A 21,654-nucleotide genomic window follows, 5' to 3' on the forward strand; every position below is an offset into this window, starting at 1 on the left:
GATGAAGATCAGAAAGAACCAAAATGAGAACCTGGAGAGCCAACCCAGAGTAGATGCCAGCTTTCACCCTATCCCCTGGGCTGCGACATTCTGAGTGATTCTGGGTCCCCTTCCCAGTTCTTTTTCCTAATTGCAGAAAATGGGGGGGAATCTGATCCGTCTGTTTCTATGGAGACATCTGTGATGCCACATTGCTCCCAGCATCCCATCAGAGGGGGGGCTTTCGAAGTTGGCCCATACTGGCCTGGACCTGACCATAGGTCCAAGCCCAAGCTCTTCATGCCCTGGACAGTCTGAGCCAGACCACAGAGCACACCTTGGGAGTGAGGGCCTGCCCGGAGCAGTCCGCTGACAAAAGGACCACTCTCTGTCTTTCTGTCCTTCCTTCGCCATGCTGTCGAAGAAGGGCAGCCTTGCGGAGAAACGCAGTTTGTCCCTCCACCCCATCGCCAAGGGCATGAGGGTCCTCCAGAGCGTGGCCACTCGTGACTCACACAACCCTGAGAGGAAGCGGCGGGGCACCTGGGACAGGCTGACCCACGTCAGCCGCTGCTACTCCAAGATGGTAGGGGCCCCGGAGAGGAGCCACCCCGTGAGCCTGGGGCAGTGGGGAGCTGCCCCTCGGCCCCGGCCAGCTGCACAGAGTTTGGTGTGGGCTGCCACAGGCAGATGGACGGAGGCAAGCCTGAATCCTGAGCTCCCAGACATCCCTGGGAGCAGCCGGGCAGGGCTGACCTCTCCTCAGCCAGCCTGCATCCCGGGGTCTCTGGCTGGAAGCGGAAGATGTCTTTAGGCGTGACTTAGAAGGGAGGGTGAAGGGAAGGCCAGGTGGACGGGTCCCCTGCAGTCTTCCTGCGCTGGGGGAGAGGGGTGTGTGCTGGGATGGTGGTCGCAGATACGGGGCCCTCGGGGAGGCCCCAAAGGCCAATGGAACAAGGGGTGTTTGCTCAGGTCTGAGTGAGCCTTGCAGGGCCTCTCAGCCTGCCGGTTGCGGGGGGTGGGGGGCAGAAAGGGGGGCCAGCCAGTTGCCTTCTCTCGGTGATGGTGGCCTCATTCCTCCCCCCGCTCCCCCCCCGCCATGGGTTCAAGGACATTCCCAGCCCTACCGGCTTCGTGTCCAAAATGGAGGAACTGAGGAGAATGTTCCTCATGCGGCCCGGATGCCCCCAGTTCAGTACCAGAGCCACATCCATGACGCACTTGGGTAAGAGTCGCGCCAGAGCCAGCAGCCTTCAGCGCGGCCCGGCTTTCCAGGGAGCTGCAGCAGCTGCTCCCCCACAGGGCAGAGCAGGAGCGGCAGCCACTGGAAAGGAGGGAGGCTGGTGGAACAGCCTCCCCAGTTACTGTTACCATTCCCTGCCACCCTTGCTCCCCGCCAGCCCAGTAGTGCAGGAGAAGGGAGATGGTGGGAGCTACTAGAAGCTTCAGGAAAGAGGCCCCTAAGGCCTACAATGGCCTGGTAGGAAAAAAACACCCATTAGGAGACCTGGAAGCCATGCATCTAGCCCTCCTGGTTCTGATGCAGCCGCCAAGGCTCAGAGAAGGCACAGCTTCCTGTCTCCTAGGGACACGGCCCCGTCCCAACCCCCTGCTCCCTGCCCCGTCCCTGAGTCCAGGCCCAGTCATGTGTTATGGGAGGAGGAGCCCCCCCCCACACCCTAGGGGACAAGGCTCATGGTGTCCTCACAGAAAGGAGTCTGGGTCTGGGGACCCATCAAGGTCGAGGGGACGGCCCAGAAAGGGCGCTCCCCACCAGACCTGGGTGCACGTGCCCTGGAGAGGTGCACCGGGCCGGGATAATGGAGGATTTAAGGTGAAAGTGGGTTGGGGGGAACTCACCTGAAGGACAATGGTCTGCCTGGGTCCTGGACACCTGAGCATTCAGTCATTCTGGCTGCTCCCTTGTTTGCCATGATCATTGGAGTCCCAGGGTACCACATCCAGCCAGTTTACTCAATCTGAGGCATGGTTATAAAGATGTGTGTTTTCCTCCTGCATCCTTTTAAACAAAGGATGGGCCTCATCAGTCATTCCTTTAAGTCAGGTGGCCTTCCTAAAGATGAGTATTTTTTCCCTAAATACTTCATGCCAGTCCTGGAGCTTGAACTCGGGGGCTTGGGTGCTGTCCCTTGGCTTTTTTCGGTCAAGGCTGGTACTCTACCACTTGAGCCATAGCTCAGCCCTTTGCTGGTCAGCTGGAGATAGGAGTCTCAGGGACTTTTCCTCCCTGTGCTGGCTTTCACACTGCAGTCCTCAAACCTCAGCCTCCCAAGTAGCTAGAAAATTACAGGTGTGAGCCACCAGCCTTCTGAACACTTCTTGATCGAAGGAGTCATTTTACTAAGTGCTTCTCCCCAGGACAAACATCTTTCTTGTATACCCTCCCTGGGTTTCTGACATGTAGTATTTGCTTGAGCCAGCAGGCAAGGTCAGAGGGAGGAGAATGTTGCTTTTGTAACTGTTTTTGCAGCTCAGTGAGGGAGAGTAGAGCTTAAAGCATGGGAAATAGAGCTTGTGCTTTAATCACGCTACTGATGTATGCACCATTCACCTGTATTCCAGGCCTGTGCCCAGACCCCACTGTCCTGATGAGAAGCTGTGGCCCTAGAGACTGATGGTACCCTGGCTGAGGGTCTGTGTCTCTTGGAGCTGAGGGGTCCAGCAGGGTGCTGGCTGTGGATCTGTGTCCATCACATTCTATCCACTGGATGCTGACATTGCCCTGTGCAGCTGACACATAGTGGTAACAGGAGGTTGGAACTCCTGCTTTGATTTAGGCCATTTCTGAATACATCCTTGGACCGAGGGCCGTATAGACCTACCTATGTCTTCTGAGTAGTTTGGGCTATAGTTATGAACACCATGCCCAACTTGTTGAGATGGAGTCTCACTCACTTTTTCCCCAAGGTAGGCCTGGAAAACTGAGATCCTCCTAATCTCTACCTCTTGAGTGGCTGGGATGACCGGGGTACAACACTACGCCCCACCCTGCTTGATGTTAAAAGATCACTGACACCACAGTCCCTGCCCTGGAGCTCCTGGGGCGGCGAGACCACTCCATTCACATGTGGCACCCTGTACCCGCAGGCTCGGACAGCGTGGTCACCCTGCCCATGGTCATGAGCGTCAGCTCTCCAAACTGGAGGGCGGCTGAGGAACCTCTCTTGGACAGACAGGGCTCCACCACGAACGAGGATGGTGAGGAGACCCCGGAGCCCTGGGCTTGCGGCTCACGTCCCCAGGGACACCTGTCCTGGTCCTGCCCCCCAGCACCTGGGCCACCCAGACGCTGCTGTGGAGCACGGCTGTGCAGCACGGCTCTGCCCTTGCCGTTCCTTGTGGTGGCAAAACTGTGGCGGGAGGGTCTGTCCCTTCCCGAGGCTCTGAGGAGACTCCCGGAGGGACCCACCAAGCGCTCGCGCCGACAACGACTTCCACCAACGTGGCTCCGCTGTCTCAAGTGGAGGAAACCCAGGGCCTGTGGGGTCTGTGCTCCCCTCAGGCTTGGGGAAGTGGAGATGCTGCCCCTTCAAATCGAGACAGAATGCTGAGCCTGGGAGTGGGTGGACCACAGGGCACACGGGGCAGCCCTCGCACTGACTCCCGGGGTTTGGCTCCTTTGTCCTGGGAATCTGGATGAACACCGTACTGCCCGTGCCACTGTGTGTCCTCTGGGCCTGGTGTGGACAGGTGTGGTCACCCAGAGCGGCCCCCTCTCTCCTCCTTGTGGCCACCTGTAGGCTAGGATGTTTGGATGGTGGGATGAAGGCAGGGTTAAGAGACAGATGGTAGCTGTGGGCACACGTGGGTCTCAGGGAGGCAGGAAGAGTGGGCATCTCCACAAGCGGGACCAGGAGGGCCGACGGCTGCTGACCTCTGCCTCCTGACAGGGTACTCCCTCAAGTTCAGCAAGAGCGCCTGCGAGTTCAGCTACCTGCGGAAGGACACCTTGAGCTCCAGCCTGAGTTCCATCCCCACGGGCTTCCTGGTCACTCCCGAACGGAGGATGCCCTGGTACATCTCTGTCATCCATGATAAGGTACCAGCCACGGCTCTGCGCCCTGCCTACCCGCAGGCTGCTGGGCAGCCAGGCCCAGATGTGGCCTAAGATCACCCCCAGACCCCTACTTGGGCTGCCATGAACCAGAAGTCTGACCAGTCTCTCTGTCTCCATTTGTCTCCATTCCAGAGGGTGGCAGTTAACGCTGGCATGAACTTGACTGGCAATCACCCTATTACCTGTTGACCCAGAAATTCCCACTTTAGATCGTGTATTCTAAGTAATAGAAATAATAATTTTCAACTTGGCATGCAGTGGTTCGTGTGTGAGACAATATCTGATGTTAGCCTTTCATTTTTTTTAAATCCATGTTGTGAGAGACTGGATTATAATCTACTTGTCGTGTAATTCTTTTTTTTCTATTCTTTGGCTGGACATTTATGTCATTGATTTGTTCTATTCTCTCCTCATAGATGTTTCTCAAGGTTATAAGTTTGACTTTAACTACAGCATTAGCCATATCTGCAGGTTTTGATACACCCAAATGTCTGATGTCATTCAGTTCTAAATGGGTCTTCACTTCCTGCGTGATTTCTTCTTTGATCTGTGAGCCATATTGAGGGTTATCGCTTTATGTGCACACCCCTTCTAGAATATTCTTCTGGGGACCATTCCCCGATGTGTCTGGAGAATTCCTTTTCAACATTCCTCCGAGTTCAGAGACTGTTGCTGAGACTTGATTTCAGCCCCTGTTTGCTTGAAGATGTTACTTTGTCTTCAATTCTGAAGCATTAGGGGAGTTGAGGTTTTGAGGGAGGAAGGTTGAATGGGCTTCCTGACAAATCTCCAGAACCCCAAAGATCTTGGAGGGGGCTGCTGCTTAACTGTGAGGGCAGAATAGAAGCCTAGCACCTGTACCGTGGTGGGGGTGGGCAGGAGCCAGGCTGGGGCAGGGGGACCAAATATGTCCTGGATAGGATTTAGTGTCTGCTGTCAGACCGGGGTGGCACTAAGGGGCTAAGTATTTTGGCCTTGAGTTTGGGTGAGGAGGGTGTCTGGGCAGTAGATCTACCCTGCCTGGAATCTAGAGCTCCACCTGGGCTGGGGGGTGGTGTGCTGGGAAGAAGGCTGGGAAGGGGGCTGCAGAAGCTCAAGCATCGCCAGGCTGGTGGCCAGGGCGTCCCCTGTTTTTCTGCCAGGATCACTCTCTACTTATGATGGGGGAAGAAATCCAGCGACTCGCTGAGCTGGAGGCACAGGTACAGAAGAAAGACCAGGAGATCCTGGTGCTCCGGAAGGAGAAAGAGGTCCTCAAGAAGCAGCTGGCCGCCCTCCTGAGAAGCAAGAGCCAGGAGTCGTCCGTGGCCTCTACCAGGAGGGTGAGCTTCTACCCAGGAGGGTGAGCCAGTGCCCGTGGGCGGGGCGGGGCTCTAAGACCCCCATGAGCTGTGGGCTCTGCTTCCAAAGTGCCCAGCCCGCTGGAGGCCCACATAAAGGAAGGGCAGAGCTCACCTCTGAAGTCAGAGACAGGGGGACGGCCAGCCTGCAGGTGGACTGGAAGTGGAGACAGAGTGCCACCCACCCTGAGGTCCAGGTGGAGGCCAGTCTGGGTAGGACCCAGGGTGGGTCCCCTCATCATTCCCAACACTTGACTTCTTTCCCCAGAGGATGCAGCCTGGACTCGTGCCAGGCTGACATGAGGGGCAGGGAGAGAGGGGGTCAGGTGGAGACTCAAGAATGTGGGGCAATGCATGGAAGCTGCCCAGACCTGGGGCCACTGGGTGGAGACGTGTGTGTGTGTGTGTGTGTGTGTGTGTGTGTGTGTGTGTGTGTGTGTGTGTGTGTGTGTGTGGCTGGGCTCCCTCAACTCCTACAAACAAGGGCACACCTCACCACCAGGCTGCTTGCTCAGGACCTGCTCTCAGGAGGTCCAGGGCCCTGCTGCCCCACAGGGCTGCCCACCCGCAGCCCCCGGCCTGGCCCTGCAGTCCCCCACACACCCGGAGGACTTTGGGCGGGCATCATACAGGGTATCGTGCAGAGTGGGCATCACCAGGCGGGGTGTCTCTCGGGAGTGGGCATCACATGGGGTGTCCCACAGGAGTTGTCCATGGGGCAGCTGAGCGTCCTGAAGAACATCTACAAGGATGAGGAGGAGATGCAGCTCTGGATTCAGGTGTGGAACTGGCTTTGGTCCCAGCATCTCCCGGGGCAGTGCCAGGAGCTAGGGTCCCCAACCTGCAGTCCTGCTGGGGCCGGCCCTCCCCAGCTATAGGGGGAGGCGGTGGGGGTCAGACCAGCCCTCGGAGGGCACGGGTAAGGTGCAGTGTGCCGATGGCAGGAGGGACACAGTGGGGGGGGGGCTGCTTGGGTCTGAGTTGGTGGCCCCTCTCCTGTCCTGGGGGGACCCACCTCCCTGTCCGCCCCTCCCGCTTCCCCATCTCTCAGATGCAAGAGGCGCAAGAGCCCGCCAGGGAGCAGCAGCTGGAGCTGGAGAGAGTGGAGGAAGAGAAGGACCTGGAGGCCGCAGCCAAAGCTCCAGCGAAGGGCAGCATGGGCGCCACTGAGGAGAGAGCAGGGGACGCGGAGAGGACGGAGGAGGAGCAGCAGGAGGAAGAGGAAGAGGAGGAGGAAGAGGAGGAGGAGGATCAGGATGGGTGGGAACTGCCGGAGGAAGACGAGCATCCAGTCAGGAAGCTGTACTCGCTGACTGACTCCTTCGAGGAGGAGCTGCTGGCCCAGCTGGAGGAGTACGAGCGCATGCTCCTGGACTTCCAGAACGAGCTGGAGCTCACCAGGACCCGGCACTCCCTCGCCGTAGGTGGGGGCCCGGCCCTGCTCGCCCTTCTCTGCTGGGGGGGGTCGGGGAGGGGCCGAGCGAGTCCTTCTCTCTGGGCCTGGGGGACGGGGGGGGGCTGGGGTCACACCTGGCTCCCGCCCATCTTCTTCTCATCCCTCGCTCCCCCCACCTCTGCAGGAGCCATCACATCCCTACACCGACAAATAGATTTCCAGGAATCCCAGCTGCGCAAGGTCAACATGGAGAACGAGATGCTGAAGCGAGAGCTCCGGGAGCGGAAGCAGCAGCTGCAGGCCATGTCCGACAAGGTGATCTGACTGGCTGGCCTGTGCTCCCCCAGCCCGCAGCCGCTCGCCCGCAGAGGCCTGGCCTGGCCCGGCCGGCCCGGCCTAGGGGTGGGACCTCACGTTCACAGTCTCTGAGCACCTGCCCAGAACTCCACAGCTGATGGTGGTGGAGACAGAGCCAGGATTCCAACTCCTCAGGCCCCGAGTGTGTCTGTTTCCTATATCATGATGCCCAAACATCTGGAGCAGAGGCCCAGCCATGCTTCGAGGGTGCTAATCCGCCCCGCCAACTCTTGTTCCGGGAAGTACTTTCACGTTCTTTTTTTTTTTTTTTTTTTTTTTAATCTGAAGGAGTCACGATACCTATCACAGAAGCAAATAGGTTCATGTGTTTGTTTTTCTTTTTCTCCTTTATCTTTGTCCCAAAGAAATCACGTTCAACATTTCTAGCATAGTCTTTAGAAAACCCCTGTATCTTACATGGGTGCTGGTAGCCAAAGCCAATCTGGTAGAGAAGTCTGTGAGACACTTATCACCAATGAACCAGAAAAATTAACAAAAAACCATGAAGGTATGGCTCAAGTGATCAAGTCCCAGCCTTGAGTGGTAAAGCTGAGTAAAGAGTCTGAGGCCCTGAGCTCAAACCCCAACACACATACACACACATACACACACACACACACACACACACACACACACACACACACACACACACACACACACACACTTTCTGTATTGAGAAAGCATGGTTATAACACCATTACAGGATTCTCTCTGTCATAACCCAATGCTCCCCTCTTCACCCTGCTGCCCCCCACAGGACACGCCTTCAGCCACCCACCCCCTCACTTCACAGCCACCCGAGCTTTGTCCCCTCACATGGCCCGTTTGGGCTGGCTGGGAGAGCCTGATTTTGTTCCAGGTGATCCGAGGCCTCTCAGGGCTGGGCCTGCTGAATGAGCTGTGTGTTCATCTGCTGCAGGAGCACATGGTGGCAATTTGGAAACTTGTCTCTAGTTCTGGAACAATTTATTATTGTTCTCTCCTCTTCTCCCCTCCCCATCCCATCCCTCCCCTCTTTTTTTTGTTTTTCCTTGTGCTGGTACTGGGGCTTGAACTCAGGCTCTTTAGCTCTCAGTTTTTTCTGCTCATGGTTTAGCCCTCTACCACTTGAGCCATGCCTCTACTTCTGGCTCATTTGCTGGTTAATTAGAGATAAAAACCTCATGGATTTGTCTGCATGGGTTGGCTTCAAACTGCGATCTCAGCCTCCTGAGTAGCTAGGATTTCAGGTGTGAGCTTGGACTATTTTTTTCCCACTCCTGGGACTTGAACTCAGGGCCTGGGCACTGTTCCTCAACTTCTCTGCACTCAAGGCTAGCGCTCTACCACCTGAGTCACAGCGCCACTTCTGGCTTTTCTGTGTATGTGGTACTGAGGAATGGAACCCATGGCTTCATGCTTGCTAGGCAAGCACTCTACCACTAGGCCACCTTCCCAGCCCCAGTCCGGAATCTTCCGTGATTTCATTATGCAGCCGGGGCCGCGGCCCTCCTCCTTTCAGCCTCCCGAGTGCTGGGACCTCCGCACAGCTGTGGTTCTGCCCCTTACACTTGCACCCTACACACTCCCTTCCAGTGTGTCTTGCTTCCTGTCATTCACGAGGGACATCTGCTCCAGGGCAGAGCTGCCCGGAGGCTTGGGTGCAGGGGTGACCGCGGAGTGCTCCGTGGAGAAGCTGTCCCCAGAGGACGGATGTGAGCCGTGCAGTCTTCCTGTCAGTCTGGCTGATCCCTCAGGGAAGCCAGGGAACGGGGGGATGTCTGCCTGCAGACACAGGCCTCGCTTGCAAGTGCTCGGGCCTGGTGGAGAGAGGCTGGGAGTAGGCGCGCTCTGCCTGGGCTCAGGGAGGAGTCCTGCAGGCCTAAGGCCCCCCACTGGGCTCAAACTCAGCAGCACCACATGAAACACAAAGTTGGGTCTCTTCCAGGCAGCCCCGGGGCACGTTCCTGGTGCACAAGGTCCAGGGAAAGTCTGGGGCTCTTCAATGTCCAGACTTCTGAGTCGGGTGCTGCCACTTTCTGAGACTCCCAAGAACGGGAGTGTGAAGCGAGCCGGCGGCGGCTGAGGACTCCTTTGCTTTGATCCATAGCGTCTGATACCCCCAGGCTCCCACCCTACCTTCTGTGTTCCCAGGTTCCTCTCCACAGACTCCCCACCTTTCCCCCTCGGGGGCAGGCAGGCTGCTTTGCGTGTTCTCTGACCCTCCGTCTGCCTTCCAGTTCTCCAATCTCCGGGAGGAAAAGAAGCACCAGGAGATGATGGGCCTTATCGAGAGGGAAAACCTCATCCTCCGGCAGGTGACGGCCAGTGGGCGCTGGGGTGGCAGGTCCTGGCTGTGCGTCAGGATGCTGAGACACACAGGTGGGGTTGAAGCATCTCAGCAGCTGAGTCCCGACCTCTTTATCCAGACCCGCCCCACGGGCCCCTTGTGACGAGTAGGGCTGAGCTGGGTTCAGAGAACGCCAGGGAAAGGCAGTGGGACCCCCGAAGGAGCGGTTCTGGCCACGTGGCCACTTTTCTTTCCTCTGGCTCTCCCCAGAACGTCTCGAACTTGGAGAAGGACGTGGCGGAGCGAGACGTCACCATCTCCCAGCTGGACACCAAGGTGGCCGAGCTGCAGGCCCAGGTGGACCAGTGCCAGAACCACCTGCAGCGGAGAAAGCAGCTGCAGGAAGACCTGCAGATGAGGAATGAGATGACCCAGCAGGCAGAGCAGCAAGCCCGCGTGGCCCTGGAGAGCGCCCAGTCCCGGGTAGGCCCGGCCCGGCCGGCTGAGGGCCTCGGCCTGTGACGGGCAGGCACACCCATCCGGTTAGGCTGTGCACGAGCCAGCTGGCTCTAGCAGGCAGAGGCTTCTGGCTTCTACGGCCTGGGGTCTGAGCCAGCACCCGACATGGAGTTGACCCTCAAGACATGTGAAGGTTATCGCTTTCTCGCACGGTAGTTCACACCTGTAATTCCAGCTACTCAGGAGGTTAGAGATCAGCAGGATGGGAGTCGGAGGCCAGCTGGGGCAAAAAGTTAGCGCCACCCCCATTTCAGTCAATACGCTATGCATGATGGTGCTTGCCTAAGGTTCCACACCTGTGGGAGAACACAGGAGGGAGGATCTTGGTCAAGACTGGCACAGGGCAAAATTAATGATAGTAGTAGCAGCAGCAGCAGCAGCAGCCATAGTAGCAGTAGTAGTAAAGCAACCTAAGCAAAAGGGGCTGGAGGCAGAGCTCAAAGCCCATGTCTAGAAAGCACCAAGCCTTTAGTTTAAACCCAATAGAAGAAAGGAAGGAAGAAAAGGAAGGAAGGAAGGAAGGAAGGAAGGAAGGAAGGAAGGAAGGAAGGAAGGAAGGAAGGAAGGGAGGGAGGGAGGGAGGGAGGGAGGCAAGGAGGTGAGGGAGGGAGGGGAGGGAGGAAGAAAGAGGAATAAAAGGAAGCCAGCCAGGCAGGAAGGCAGGAAGGAAGGAAGGCAGGAAGGAAGGTAGGAAGGAAGGAAGGAATGAAAGAAGGAAGGAAGGAAGGAAGATGGTGGAGGGAATCTTCCTTGTTAGTTTATGGAGGAAGTGGGTCTTGGGTTGAACTGTCAAGGGGCAAAAGGCCAGGGATGCAAGAGGCAGAGTGGAGGGGGAAGGAAAGCAACAGTGGTCCGTGGTGAGCAGGGCACAAGACGTCATTTCACCCCTAACACAGTGACGGGTGGATTCTTTTTTTTTTTTTTTTTTTTAATATTTTGTAAGTCGGGGTATGAGTACAATGCTTCTTGGGCAGTATCACCCCTTCCTTCATTCCCCCCATGTACCCCTCCACATTACATGGCATCTATTTTACATAGTGTATATTGATACGGTCACTGCGTTCGCTCACCCTTTGTCCCTCTTGTCCTGTGTCCCCCTTTGCCCACCCCTTGCAAAAGAAAAAAAATGTGTTTCTATGTCTTGGAATTTATTTGTGGTAAACAGTCCTTTAGATGTTCAGTGGAGCTAGGTATTTGGATACCTCCCTGCCGAATAACCTCCTTTAGTCAGCTTGTTTGTGTGTAAATGCATAGATTCCCCATATAATTTATCATGCCCAGTGTATTTTAGATCTAGCTTCCACATATGAGAGAGAACACGTGACATTTGTCTCCTTTGGCTTGGTTTACCTCACTTAACATGGTTTGTTTTAGGTCCACTCATTTCTCTGAAAATGACCCAGTATTCTTTCTGATGTATGAGTAAAATTCCATCATGTGTAGGTACATTTCCCTGACCCACTCATCTATTGTAGGGCATCTGGGCTGTTTCCACAACTGGCTATTGTGAATAGTGCAGCAATGAACATGGATGTGTAGGTGTCTTTACCATATCCTGGTTCATGATGTTCTGGGTAGATGCCCAGGAGTGGTATGGCTGGGTGGTAGGGAAGTCCTATAGTGTTTTGAGGAACCTCCAGACTGCTGTCCAGAGTGGTTGTACTAGCTTAGGTTAGTGCAATAGGATTCCTTTTGCCCTACATCCCCATCAGCATTTGTTGATGTTGGTCAATCTAACTTGGATGAGATGGAATCTCAAGGTTGATTTGATTTTCATTACCTTTATAGCCAGGAGCTATATTCTTCTGAGAAGTCTCTTTAGCTTCTTTGCTATTGATTGGTTTATTAATTGTATGGGGGGAGTTAATTTTTTGAGTTTCTGGTATATTTTGGATGTTAGGTCCTTGTCAGATGTATTACTGGTAAAGATCTTTTCCCAGTCTGTTGGCTGTCTTTCTAGTTTAGTAACTATGTCCTTAATATGCAGAAACTTTTGTTTGATGTAATCCCATTTGTCAACTCTTTCAAAATGTTCCTGCCTATTCCTATGAGTTCTGGTGTTTCTCCTACTCCATCTTGCAATAGTCTCAATGTTTCAGGTCTGAACTTGAAGTCTTTGATCCATTTTGAGTTGATATTGGTGCATGGTGACAAATAGGGATCCAAGTTTAGTTTTCTACAAACAGATGTCCAGGTTTTCCAATAGCAATTATTGAAGAAGCTATCTTTTTCCCAATGTATATTTTTGGCTCCCATATCAAATATTAGGTAGGTGTAAATATGTGAGTTTATTTCTGGGTGGTCTTGTCTGTTCTAGTGGTCTTTAGGCCAAGCTGTTTTTGTTATTGTAGTTTTGTAGTAAAGTTTGAGGTCTGGGACTGTGATACCACCATTGCTTAAAAAAAAAAAAAAAAAAAAAAAAAAAAACGGGCTGGGAAGGTGGCTCAGTGGTAGAGCGCTTGCCTTGTATGCATGAGGCCCTGGGTTCGATTCCCCAGCACCACATAAGCAAAAAGGAAAAAAGCTGGAAGCGGCGCTATGGCTCAAGTGGTAGAGTGCTAGCCTTGAGCTGAAAAGCCGAGGGACAGCGCCCAGGCCCAGAGTTCAGGCCCACGACCGGACCCCCCCAAAAAAATGTAAAATTGCTTTGGAGCCAGGTGCAGGTGGCTCACACCTGTAATCCTAGCTACTCAGGAGGCTGAGATCTGAGGATCATAGTTCAAAGCCAGCCCAGGCAAGGAGAGTCCATGAGACTCTTATCTCCAATTAACCAGCAGAAAACAAGAAGTGGCGCTGTGGCTCAAGTGGTAGATCTGAAGATCTGAGGGACAGCGCCCAGGCCCAGAGTTCAAGCCCCAAGACTGACCAAAAAAAAAATTGCTTTGGCTACTCTAGGTTTTTGTTGTTCCATATGAGTTTTTGGATTGTTTTCTCTATCCATTGTGATTTTGATGAGGATTGAGCTGAATTTGTAGCTCATTTTTTGGCAGCATGGCCATTTTCATCATACTAATTTCATCCATTCTTGAGATGTAAGAGCTTGTCATCTGCAAATAGGAATAGTTTGACTTCTTCTCTGCCTATGTGGACCCCTTTGTGTCTTTCTTTTGCTTTGTTATGGGGTGGATTGTTAATTCCCAGTTCCCAGGCAGGGGAAGGGAAGCAGGATGGATGACCCACCCCACCTGCCCAGCCTGCAGGCCGGCCCAGCCCCTGAGGTGGTGCTGGGCCCTGTGGAGATGCTGCGGCCACTCACCTGCAAGGCTTGCTCTTGGCCACCGGTGCGCACACGGGCGGGCAGTGCCCTTGCTGGCCAGGGACTCAGTCCCAAGCTGAAACTCAGTTCTCAGCCACGACTGGTTTAGGATTCAGAGAAAGCTGAGAACAAAGTCACAAGCATGTGGCTGTTGACATATTGTCTTCCCCTTCCATCAACCTAACCTGGTTCTGTCCTCATTCAAGCTTGGGCTGTTGACTGGCTGAGACCAGGGCACTAAAGCCTGCCATCATTATTATTATTATTATTATTATTATTATTATTGCCAGAACTAGGGCTTGAACTCAGGGTAGGAGGGGTGTCCCTTAGCTTATTCATTCAAGGTTGGTGTTTTACTACTTGGGCCATTTATGACTTTTTTGGTGGTTAATTGGAGATGAGTCACATGGACTTTTCTACCCAGGCTGGGTTCGAACCACAATTCTCAGATCTCAGCCTCCTGAGTAACTAGGATTATTGGCGTGAGCCACTGGAGCCTGGCTAGATTTTTTTTGTCAGTCATGGGGCTTGAACTCAGGGCTTGGGTGCTATCCCTTTGTGCTTTTTCACTCAAGGCTAGAGTTCTACCACTCGGAACCACAGTTCCAGTTCCAGTTTTTGAGTGATTAATTGGAGAGTCTCACATGGACTTTTCTGCCCAGGCTGGTTTTGAACCACAATCCTCAGATCTCAGCCACCTGAGTATTACAGGTGTGAGCCACTGCACCTGACTAAAAGACTTTTTTTCTTTTCTTTTGGCTTGTCTGGGGTATGAGCTCAGGGCATGCACACTATCCTTACACTTCTTTTGTTCAAGGCCAGTACTGTATGAAGTAAACTAGATTTTTAAGTGCCAGTGAGCTCACACTCGCTGTCACACTGGCTTTCTGGAGAGTGGCCCAAGGGCCGAGCACGCTTCTTGAAACTCCTTTGGGGACAAAAGGGTGCCCTTGGCGTTGTGAGCAGCTTTGTAATATATTTATTTAACCCTTCCCCACCGTGGGTGTCCTAAGAGTTTGAATTCAGGGTCTGGTGTTTGCTAGGCAAATGCTCTACTAATTGAGCCACACCTCCAGCCCTCTTCTTAGCCTCCCCCCCCACCCAATAAGGTCTTAGGTTTTGCAGGGCGAGCTTCCTACCCATGCTTCTGGGTAGCTGGGATCCCTGTTGTGTGCCCCCATGCTTGGCTTATTGATTTGAGATGAGATCTTGCTGATGTTTTTCTCCAGCTGTCCTGGAACCTCTATCCTCCCAATCACCTCCTGGGTAGCTGAGATTCCAGGCAGGAGCCATCACACCCAGCTATAATTTTATTTCTTATTTTTATGGTGTGGCATAGACTCCAGGGCCTGGTGCACACTAAGCACACATGCAGCCACTGAGCTACATCACATATGTGTATGCGTGTGTATATGTATGCATGCAGGTTCTACTTTTCCAGTTCTAAGAACAGACAAATGACACTTAGTGTGGTAATGCGTTAGTCTCAATTCCAGATTGACCTGGATCTGGTTTTGGCCTGCCCCAGCAGCTGTGTCCCCCTTTGCTTGCAGCTGGAGAGACTCCGGAATAAGGTCATCCAGGCTGCCTTCAGTGCCAGTGGGACCAAGACAACCACGGAGATCTCTGACAACTCCATCCTGGAAACCCTGCAGGTGCGCCCTGCTTCTGGCCACCTCTGTGTCCTCAGCCCCACCTACAGCTGGGGGCTGGGGTGGGGGGCGGCGAGGGGGCAGGAGGCCTGGGATGGATTCAGAGAATGCAGCCCTTGCTCCTGGTTGTATGTCCTGTACAGTGTGCTCTCGAACCCTTCCCCACTCCAGGGATGGCCATGGCATAGAGGAGTAAAGCCTTGGCCACCCTCAGCCTCTCCCGCACGGTGGGGTCAGCAGTTGCTGCGGGGAAGGGGCAAGGTGCCTGGCTGGAGGAGGTTCTCTGCCCCCACTGGCCTCCGCTGGGCCAGGATGGTGGCGCACACATCCTGCCCGGCTCCTCACTGACAGCAGATGCTCCAGCAGGCCCCGCCCCACAGGCTCCTCACTGCTCTGCTTGCTCCCCCTGCTGGGGAGGCGGCTTCCTGGGGACCCAGAGGGGTCCCAGAGGCCTGGAAGAGGGATGACCAGTACACAATGGCACTGCCCTGGGAGCCCCGCACACTGGCTGCCCGCGAGGGTGGGCCTGGTGATTGTCCCCTGCAGAGCAGGACCCCGGACCTGTTCCTGCTGGTTGGAAGATAGGGGGTGGGGGGAGGTGTAGCCAAGGAGAAGCCTGCTGTCGGTGGCAAAGACCAGAAGGAGCAGCTGGAGAGAAGGAGGGGACAATGTCCCCACCCAGGGTGGAAGGGAGGATGGTGTCTTGGTCTGGAGGAATCCCACTCGCCTCATAATCGTTAAGGGGATGGATGGAGAGGTGGCTTCGGTGTTGGCTTCAGGGGTGGGGTCATCCAGGGGTGAGGTCATCCAGGTGCATGGTCTCCTCCCACCCCGCCACCCCAGACTAGGGAGCAGCTGTGGCCAGGGAGCATCTATGCCACAGGGGTAGGAAGGGAGCTTTATGGTAACAGCTTCTCGCACACCACTGCTGCAGAGTGGTTCTGGGGGTCGGGGGGTTTCCAAGTCCAGGTGGGTGGAGGAAGCCACTAAAGGCGTCGTTTCTTGTCCAGAAAATCATCTCGGAAAGAAATGAGTACTACAACCAGCTGAAGCAGAAGGGAGTCAAGGTCCCACCGCTGCAGCAGTCCGACAGCACCCTGCCTACGAAGGTCAAGAAGGTTACTTCCAAGTAGGCCTAGCTGGGACCCCAGCAGGAGACTGGCCCAGCCTGGGACCCTAGGACTGGGTGGCCCAGAGCATGCCAGGAGCCAGCTGGGAAGCCACCTTGGGAGAAGCACTATCTGAGACAGAATTAAACCCTGGTGTTGCCTGTGGTCTTTCCTTCCCTGGTACCCACCCCCATCCCAGAGCTCCCTCACTGGGGGGCCACACACTGGCAGGGGCCCGGAGCTCCTTCCTGGAGCCACACCCAGCAGGGACACCTCCCCAGCCCTACCTTGCAGGCCTGGGACGGGGCTCCTGTTGGCTTCCCAGCCAAGCCCACCCCTCTCCTGCCTCACCTCACCAGCCTCTCTCTCTCTCTCTCTCTCTCTCTCTCTCTCTCTCTCTCTCTCTCCTCTCTCGCCAGGGCCTCACTGACTGGCCTACATTCTCACAATTTGTTTTTATTTTTTGTGGTTCTGGGGATGGAACTAGCTTCTCCAAGCAGACTGTCTATGGATGGTGCCATGCCTCAGGCCTGGGCCACGCTCAGGAGATGGTGGGGAGGGGGGTGGGGGGTGGGTGATGGTGGGTGGGGTGGGGGAGCCAGTGGGTGGAGTTGGGAGGTGGGTGATGTGGGTGGGGTGGGGGTGGGCAGGGTGGGGAGGGCGTGGGTAGGATGGAGGGGAGCCTGTGGGTGGAGGTGGGTGATGTGGGCAGGGTGGGGAGGGGGGTGGGGGGAAGCTGGTGGGTGGGGTGCGGAGGTGGGTGACGTGGGTGGGGAGGGGGTGGGTGGTGGTGGGTAGGGTGGGGGAGCCGGTGGGTGGAGGTGGGAGGTGGGTGATGGTGGTCGGGGTGGGGGTGATAGTGGGCGGGGTGGGGAGGGGGTGGGGGGGAAGATGGTGGGTGGTGGGTGACGTGGGCGGGGTGGGGAGGGGGCGGGTGATGGTGGGCGGTGGGGTGGGGAACCGGTGGGTGGAGGTGGGTGATGGTGGTCGGGGTGGGGGTGATAGTGGCGGGGTGAGGAGGGGGTGGGGGAAGATGGTGGGAGGTGGGTGACGGGGTGGGGAGTAGGGGCGGGGGAGGGGCCTCCTCCGGCTCTGCTCCCGCCCTTTGGACAGCATGGGCTTGGGGGTCAAAGGCCGAGTGTGTGGAAGGAATGTCCGCCGTCCTCCCCGGTCCCCGCCCGCAGCCCGCACCGGGCCGGACGCGGGCAGCCGGGCCGCCCGGGTCCTCGTTCTCCAGGAGGCAGTCAGGCCAGCGCCAGCCGGACCTCCCTTCACCCCGGATTCTGAGCGACGGCGCCTCCAGGAGCCTCCGCAGCGCTTGGGCGGACCCGGCGGGCTCGGGGAGCACCCGCGGCGGGCGCGGTCTGGAGCCGGTGCTGGAGCCAGGCCTCGGCCCCGCCCACCCCCGCCCAGACCCGGCCCACTCTTCCCCGCAGGCCCCGCCCACCGCGGCCTGGCTCCGCCCAGGCCCCCGTCCCCGCCCGTGTGCCTGGACGGCCCCTCCCACCGCAGCCTAGCTCCGCCCAGGCCCCGCCCTCGCCCCGCCCCGGTGCCTGGAGATGTCCGAGGCTCCTAGCTCCGCCCAGGCCACGCCCCCACGCAGGCCCCGCCCCCGCCCCAGTGCGCTGGAGAAGCGTCTGCAGCGGCCCGGTGGGGGCGCAGGTGAGACCCCTGGACCGAGGCTGTGGCTTCCGGGGAGGCCCAGGGAGGAGGTGGGGCTGGACTCCCCTCGTTGGGGCCCTCCAGAGCTCTCCGAGCCCCCTCCCAGCCCCCGCTAGAGGATTGCCCGGGCTGGGCAGGGCTGTCCAGCAGGCCCGGAACTGCCCGCCCACCCCCTCCAGCAGCCAGGGACACCCTCTGGCCAGTTCCCCTCCCCTTTGCCTGCCCACAGCGCCTCCCTTCACCTGCGTTTTGCTTATTTAAGGCCGAGGCATCCTCTGGCACATCGCGCCCCGGCCCGGCCAGCTCAGAGGCGGTGGGAGCCCCTGGCCAGACTCTGACCTCCTTCCGGGGCCCAGAGCTGCGGCTTCCAGATCTGATCTGTAAGTGCGGGGTCTCCAGAGGATCTAATGGGGAGTGGCTGTGCAGCAATGCTGGGCTCACACCCTCCCCAGAGGGGGGCGAGAGCTGGCTCTTAGGGTCCTGGCCGGGCCTGTAGCTGTTGCACAGACCTGGGGTGAGGGAAGGCCTGGAGAGCCGGGCTCCTGGTGGCCGTGTCCAACCAGATAGTCTGGGAGCCATGTGTTCTCTGCCTTCATCAGCAAAGAACAGGATCCAAAGCTGGAAACAATTGGGGGCCACACTCCACACACCCAGGAGCCTGTAGGAGGCAGCAGGTGCTGTGGGTTTGGAGACAGGACTATGTGCAGGCTGAGTTGCTCATGTAAGCCTGGGTTGCAGGGAGGCTGCTGCCTTCCCAGCCAGGAGAAGGAAAAGAAAGGGGTGGCTGTTAGGGAAGATCTAGTGGATGAAAGAAAGGAGACTGCTCAACAGATCAGACTAGACTTTAATAATCACTGCAGAGGGACACCAAGCACACAAAGCAGAGTCAGAGATACAGGGGTGCAGAGGGAGGGGGCCCAGGGTCTAAGCATAGCAAAATGAGGAAGTAATTAGTTGTGAAATTGGGCAACTACCGCAGACAGTCTTTCCAGAGGCAATGTGCACTTTTAGAAAGGGCCAGGGCTGATGTTTTTCCAAACACTGGCCCCCAGTGGGTGGGGGTCCATGGGCTATGAGGAGCGTGGGGTTTTGAGAGCAAGGCGATTCCCATCAGTGGCTGCTTCATGAAAGCACCATCTTCCCGTGCACCCAGCACTTGGCACGCACCTACTGATTTGGGAAAGGAGACCAAAGGTGTTACGCTTATCTTAGCCCAGTAGTAGCTGTCATGTGATGCCGGCTCATTGCTGCCAGAGGCAAGATTGGAGATTTTGCCCACTAGGAGGGATGGGTGAGCTGCCTGAGATAGATCACACTCTCCAGGAACCCTGCTGCCTGGCACGCCCAGATAGCAGGGTCCACACTCCAGGAACTCCTGAAACTCAAGCATCAGCCACCAGCCACCAGCTCCCACCTGTGGCTGGGCTTCTTACAGTCTCCTCCGCCCCCCCACCCCCCACATCAGCCTGACATCAGGGCAAGGGCAGACACAGATGCATGATGGGAAGTCCTGAATTTCAGGGCTGCTTTCTCACGGAGCAGGGGCCTGCTGTGCATTCAGGCCTGAGTGCGCAGGATTTCCCGGAAGGACAGGGCAGCTCCGTTTCCAGGCGTGAGGGGCCGCTTGTGTAGGCAGCCCCTGCAGGGCCAGACACCATAAAAGGACACTGAGTGCCATCCCACGGCTTAGGTGACCGTGGCCTTCCAGTGCCTCACCCACACTCTGGGTAAACAGGAGGTCTTAGCAGAGGTCAGAGGTTAAAGGTCAAGAGGCCCCCACTCCCTCCAGCCCCAGTCAGGGGCAGGCGACATGTGCTGGCTCTAATGTGACTCTGACCCTCATTTCAGTCCCAGCCCTCCCTCTGCTCTTGGGATACCTGAGCTGAGTCCCAGCGCTGTGAGTCGGAGCAGGACCTGGGTCTCTCTGGCCCTGGGCTGTGTGGTCTGCTGGCCTGCATGGGCCCCCCAGGGGCCTGGCATAACCCCTGTGCAGACGGGGTGAGACCGCATGGGGGGGCTGAGGACAGCTGCAGGCCTCCTCCCTGGAGGGCTGCACTGGCCGTACCAGTCACTGCCTACTGCTCATCCCTTCCCTTGCCAGCCTCTGGAGCAGCCCTGCTCTTTTCTGCAGGGCTGAGGAGGAAGAGTTACCGGCCGCAGCAGCTAGGCTTGGCCACTGGGTCCTAGTGTCAGAGTTGTGCCAGCTTGTCCTGGTAAGTCCAGCTGGAGGAGGCCCCAGGGGCTGCTCCACTCCTGAAGCCACGTGACCTGAGCTAGTTACTTACCACCCTGGTGAGTCAGGTGAGCACAGTCCAACTCTCCCCTCTGGCGCCCAGGCGGCCCCTACCGGCCCGGTGTGGGCTGTGCTGAGTCCACCTCCTTCCCCCCAGGGGCGGCATGCAGCCCCAGGAGAGCGGCGTCCACTACAGCAGGTGGGATGACAGCAGTCGGGACGAGGTCAGCATGGCTGCTGTCTCCAGCACGGAGGAGTCGTCCTGCAGGAGGTGAGGCCCCACGGGCTGCCCTGCAGACACAGCCCTGCCCACCCCGGGGCCTCGCTCCCTGTGCCAGCCCACCCCATGTGCAGCCCTGGTGCTGGCGGCCCATCGCCCCCCCTCGGCCTTCCCTTGGCTTCCGACTCTAGCAGGGCCTCCCCTGACGGGTGGGCCGGCGGCCTCCCGTGGGGCCTGGGTCTGCTCTCCCCCACCCCCCACAGCCCGTCCCACAGCACATTCAGGAGCCTTGCCTGTGTCTTGGCCAGGCCTCACCTCCCACTGCTTCTCTCTCTAGGATCTTCCAGAAGCTCTGCACAGGCAAGCTGGGGGTCGCCATGAAAGTACTCGGCGGAATTGCTCTTTTCTGGGTCATCTTCATCCTGGGCTATGTCACCGGTTACTATGTGCACAAGTGCAAATAAATTCTAAGTCACATGCTCGATGCTGGCCACACGCTGGGGCACGGGGATAGGGGGCCCCTTGGCATGTTTGGATCCCCTCCATGGAAAAGTATATGTGGTCCCTGGAGCAGAGAGCACACTGCATACAGGTGTTGGCACCTGGCCTGCCACGTGTGGTGTATATGGTTGCCCCAGACCCACACAAGAGCCTGTAGGCACGCACAGATGTGCAAGCCACACACCCTCACACACGGAAGTCCTTCACAGGACATGAGACACAAGCTTGGGTACAGCTGGCCACTCGGGGCACTGGTGGCGGAGGATCCGGGTCCCCACAAGCCTGTGGCCATCTAGGCCAGGTAGAGATCAGGGGGCTTAGTGCAGACAGCCCAAGCCCACCTTCCTGGCAGCCCCTTTCTGGCGTAGTTGTGCAGGGTGGGCTCTGACATGGATCCTCGATCCTGCCCACCCTCCCATTCCTGTGCCGCCTTCTCCCAGGGGCACCACTAAGTCTTCTTCAACAAACGGGACGAGGCACTCCCTGGCCACCCACTTCACAAGGGTGGTCCGCAGGGGGCCTCAACCTGGCCTCTCAACCACTCCAGGCAGGCCCGAGGTGCCCCAGGGCTCCAGGCTGAGCCTGTGTGCGCACGAGGGATCAAGAGACTGTTGAGGAACACGATGCGCACCGGCTGTGCTGCCCTGGCTGCCTGGTGAGGCGTGACTCAGGGCCAGGCCTGTCCTCCTCGCAGCCCTTCCTGTTTGGCTCCGTGCCCTGGAATGTGCCCCTTCCTGTCTGGGCCCTCTCCAGGGACACGGACAAGCTGAGGGTCAGGATGTGCTGGGCCTGTGTCGTCCCCCCCCCCACCCCCCATGGCCGTGTGTGGACAGGCTGTGATCACTCGGGCTGCTGCAGCTGGTTGCCTTGGGGACTCTGGGCTACACACTTGCCCTGGTCTATTGCAAAATGATCTTCACTTAGGGGCTGAGGGAACTGGGCATGGGCAGCTGCTGTCCTCAGGGCCACAGGAAGGAGGCCGGATGGCAGGTCCAGGTGCTGAAAACTCAGGTTGTGCTTGGTCCTATGGATAGAACCTTCTCCATCCCATCTGGGGGGAGAGGGCGGGGGGGGGGGAGGAGA

General features: G+C 57.2%; 2 protein-coding genes across 2 annotated transcripts; both read left to right on the plus strand.

Annotated features, from left to right (window-relative positions):
- The first annotated feature begins 228 nt into the window (after positions 1-228).
- On the plus strand, positions 229-16,419 carry Ccdc27 (coiled-coil domain containing 27). Its single transcript, XM_070036938.1, has 12 exons — positions 229-565; positions 1,090-1,204; positions 3,088-3,198; positions 3,891-4,039; positions 5,200-5,379; positions 6,102-6,176; positions 6,449-6,821; positions 6,978-7,108; positions 9,370-9,447; positions 9,690-9,902; positions 14,748-14,849; positions 15,857-16,419. Exons 1-12 carry the CDS (start codon positions 392-394, stop codon positions 15,977-15,979), a joined length of 1,824 nt encoding a protein of 607 aa, XP_069893039.1. The 5' UTR covers positions 229-391; the 3' UTR covers positions 15,980-16,419.
- Positions 16,420-17,499: 1,080 nt separating this feature from the next.
- Smim1 (small integral membrane protein 1 (Vel blood group)) lies at positions 17,500-20,552 on the plus strand. The gene is made up of 4 exons (XM_070036939.1): positions 17,500-17,617; positions 17,880-17,997; positions 20,008-20,121; positions 20,408-20,552. The coding sequence occupies exons 1-4, from the start codon at positions 17,515-17,517 to the stop codon at positions 20,532-20,534; spliced, it is 462 nt and encodes a 153-aa protein (XP_069893040.1). The 5' UTR covers positions 17,500-17,514; the 3' UTR covers positions 20,535-20,552.
- The last annotated feature ends 1,102 nt before the right edge of the window (positions 20,553-21,654 follow it).

This window comes from Dipodomys merriami, unplaced genomic scaffold (assembly GCF_024711535.1).
Source record: "Dipodomys merriami isolate MVZ:Mamm:240054 unplaced genomic scaffold, mDipMer1.0.p SCAF_28, whole genome shotgun sequence".
Lineage (NCBI taxonomy): Eukaryota > Metazoa > Chordata > Mammalia > Rodentia > Heteromyidae > Dipodomys > Dipodomys merriami.

Bases quoted from the DNA above. Each gene is read 5' to 3' on its own strand.
- Ccdc27 (XM_070036938.1), top strand. From the start codon at position 392: ATGCTGTCGAAGAAGGGCAGCCTTGCGGAGAAACGCAGTTTGTCCCTC. The intron at 1,205-3,087 runs GTAAGAGTCGCG...CTGTACCCGCAG, and splicing joins CACATCCATGACGCACTTGG to GCTCGGACAGCGTGGTCACC. The intron at 14,850-15,856 runs GTGCGCCCTGCT...TTTCTTGTCCAG, and splicing joins CCATCCTGGAAACCCTGCAG to AAAATCATCTCGGAAAGAAA.
- Smim1 (XM_070036939.1), top strand. From the start codon at position 17,515: ATGTCCGAGGCTCCTAGCTCCGCCCAGGCCACGCCCCCACGCAGGCCC. The intron at 17,618-17,879 runs GTGAGACCCCTG...TGCTTATTTAAG, and splicing joins GCGGCCCGGTGGGGGCGCAG to GCCGAGGCATCCTCTGGCAC. The intron at 20,122-20,407 runs GTGAGGCCCCAC...TTCTCTCTCTAG, and splicing joins GAGGAGTCGTCCTGCAGGAG to GATCTTCCAGAAGCTCTGCA.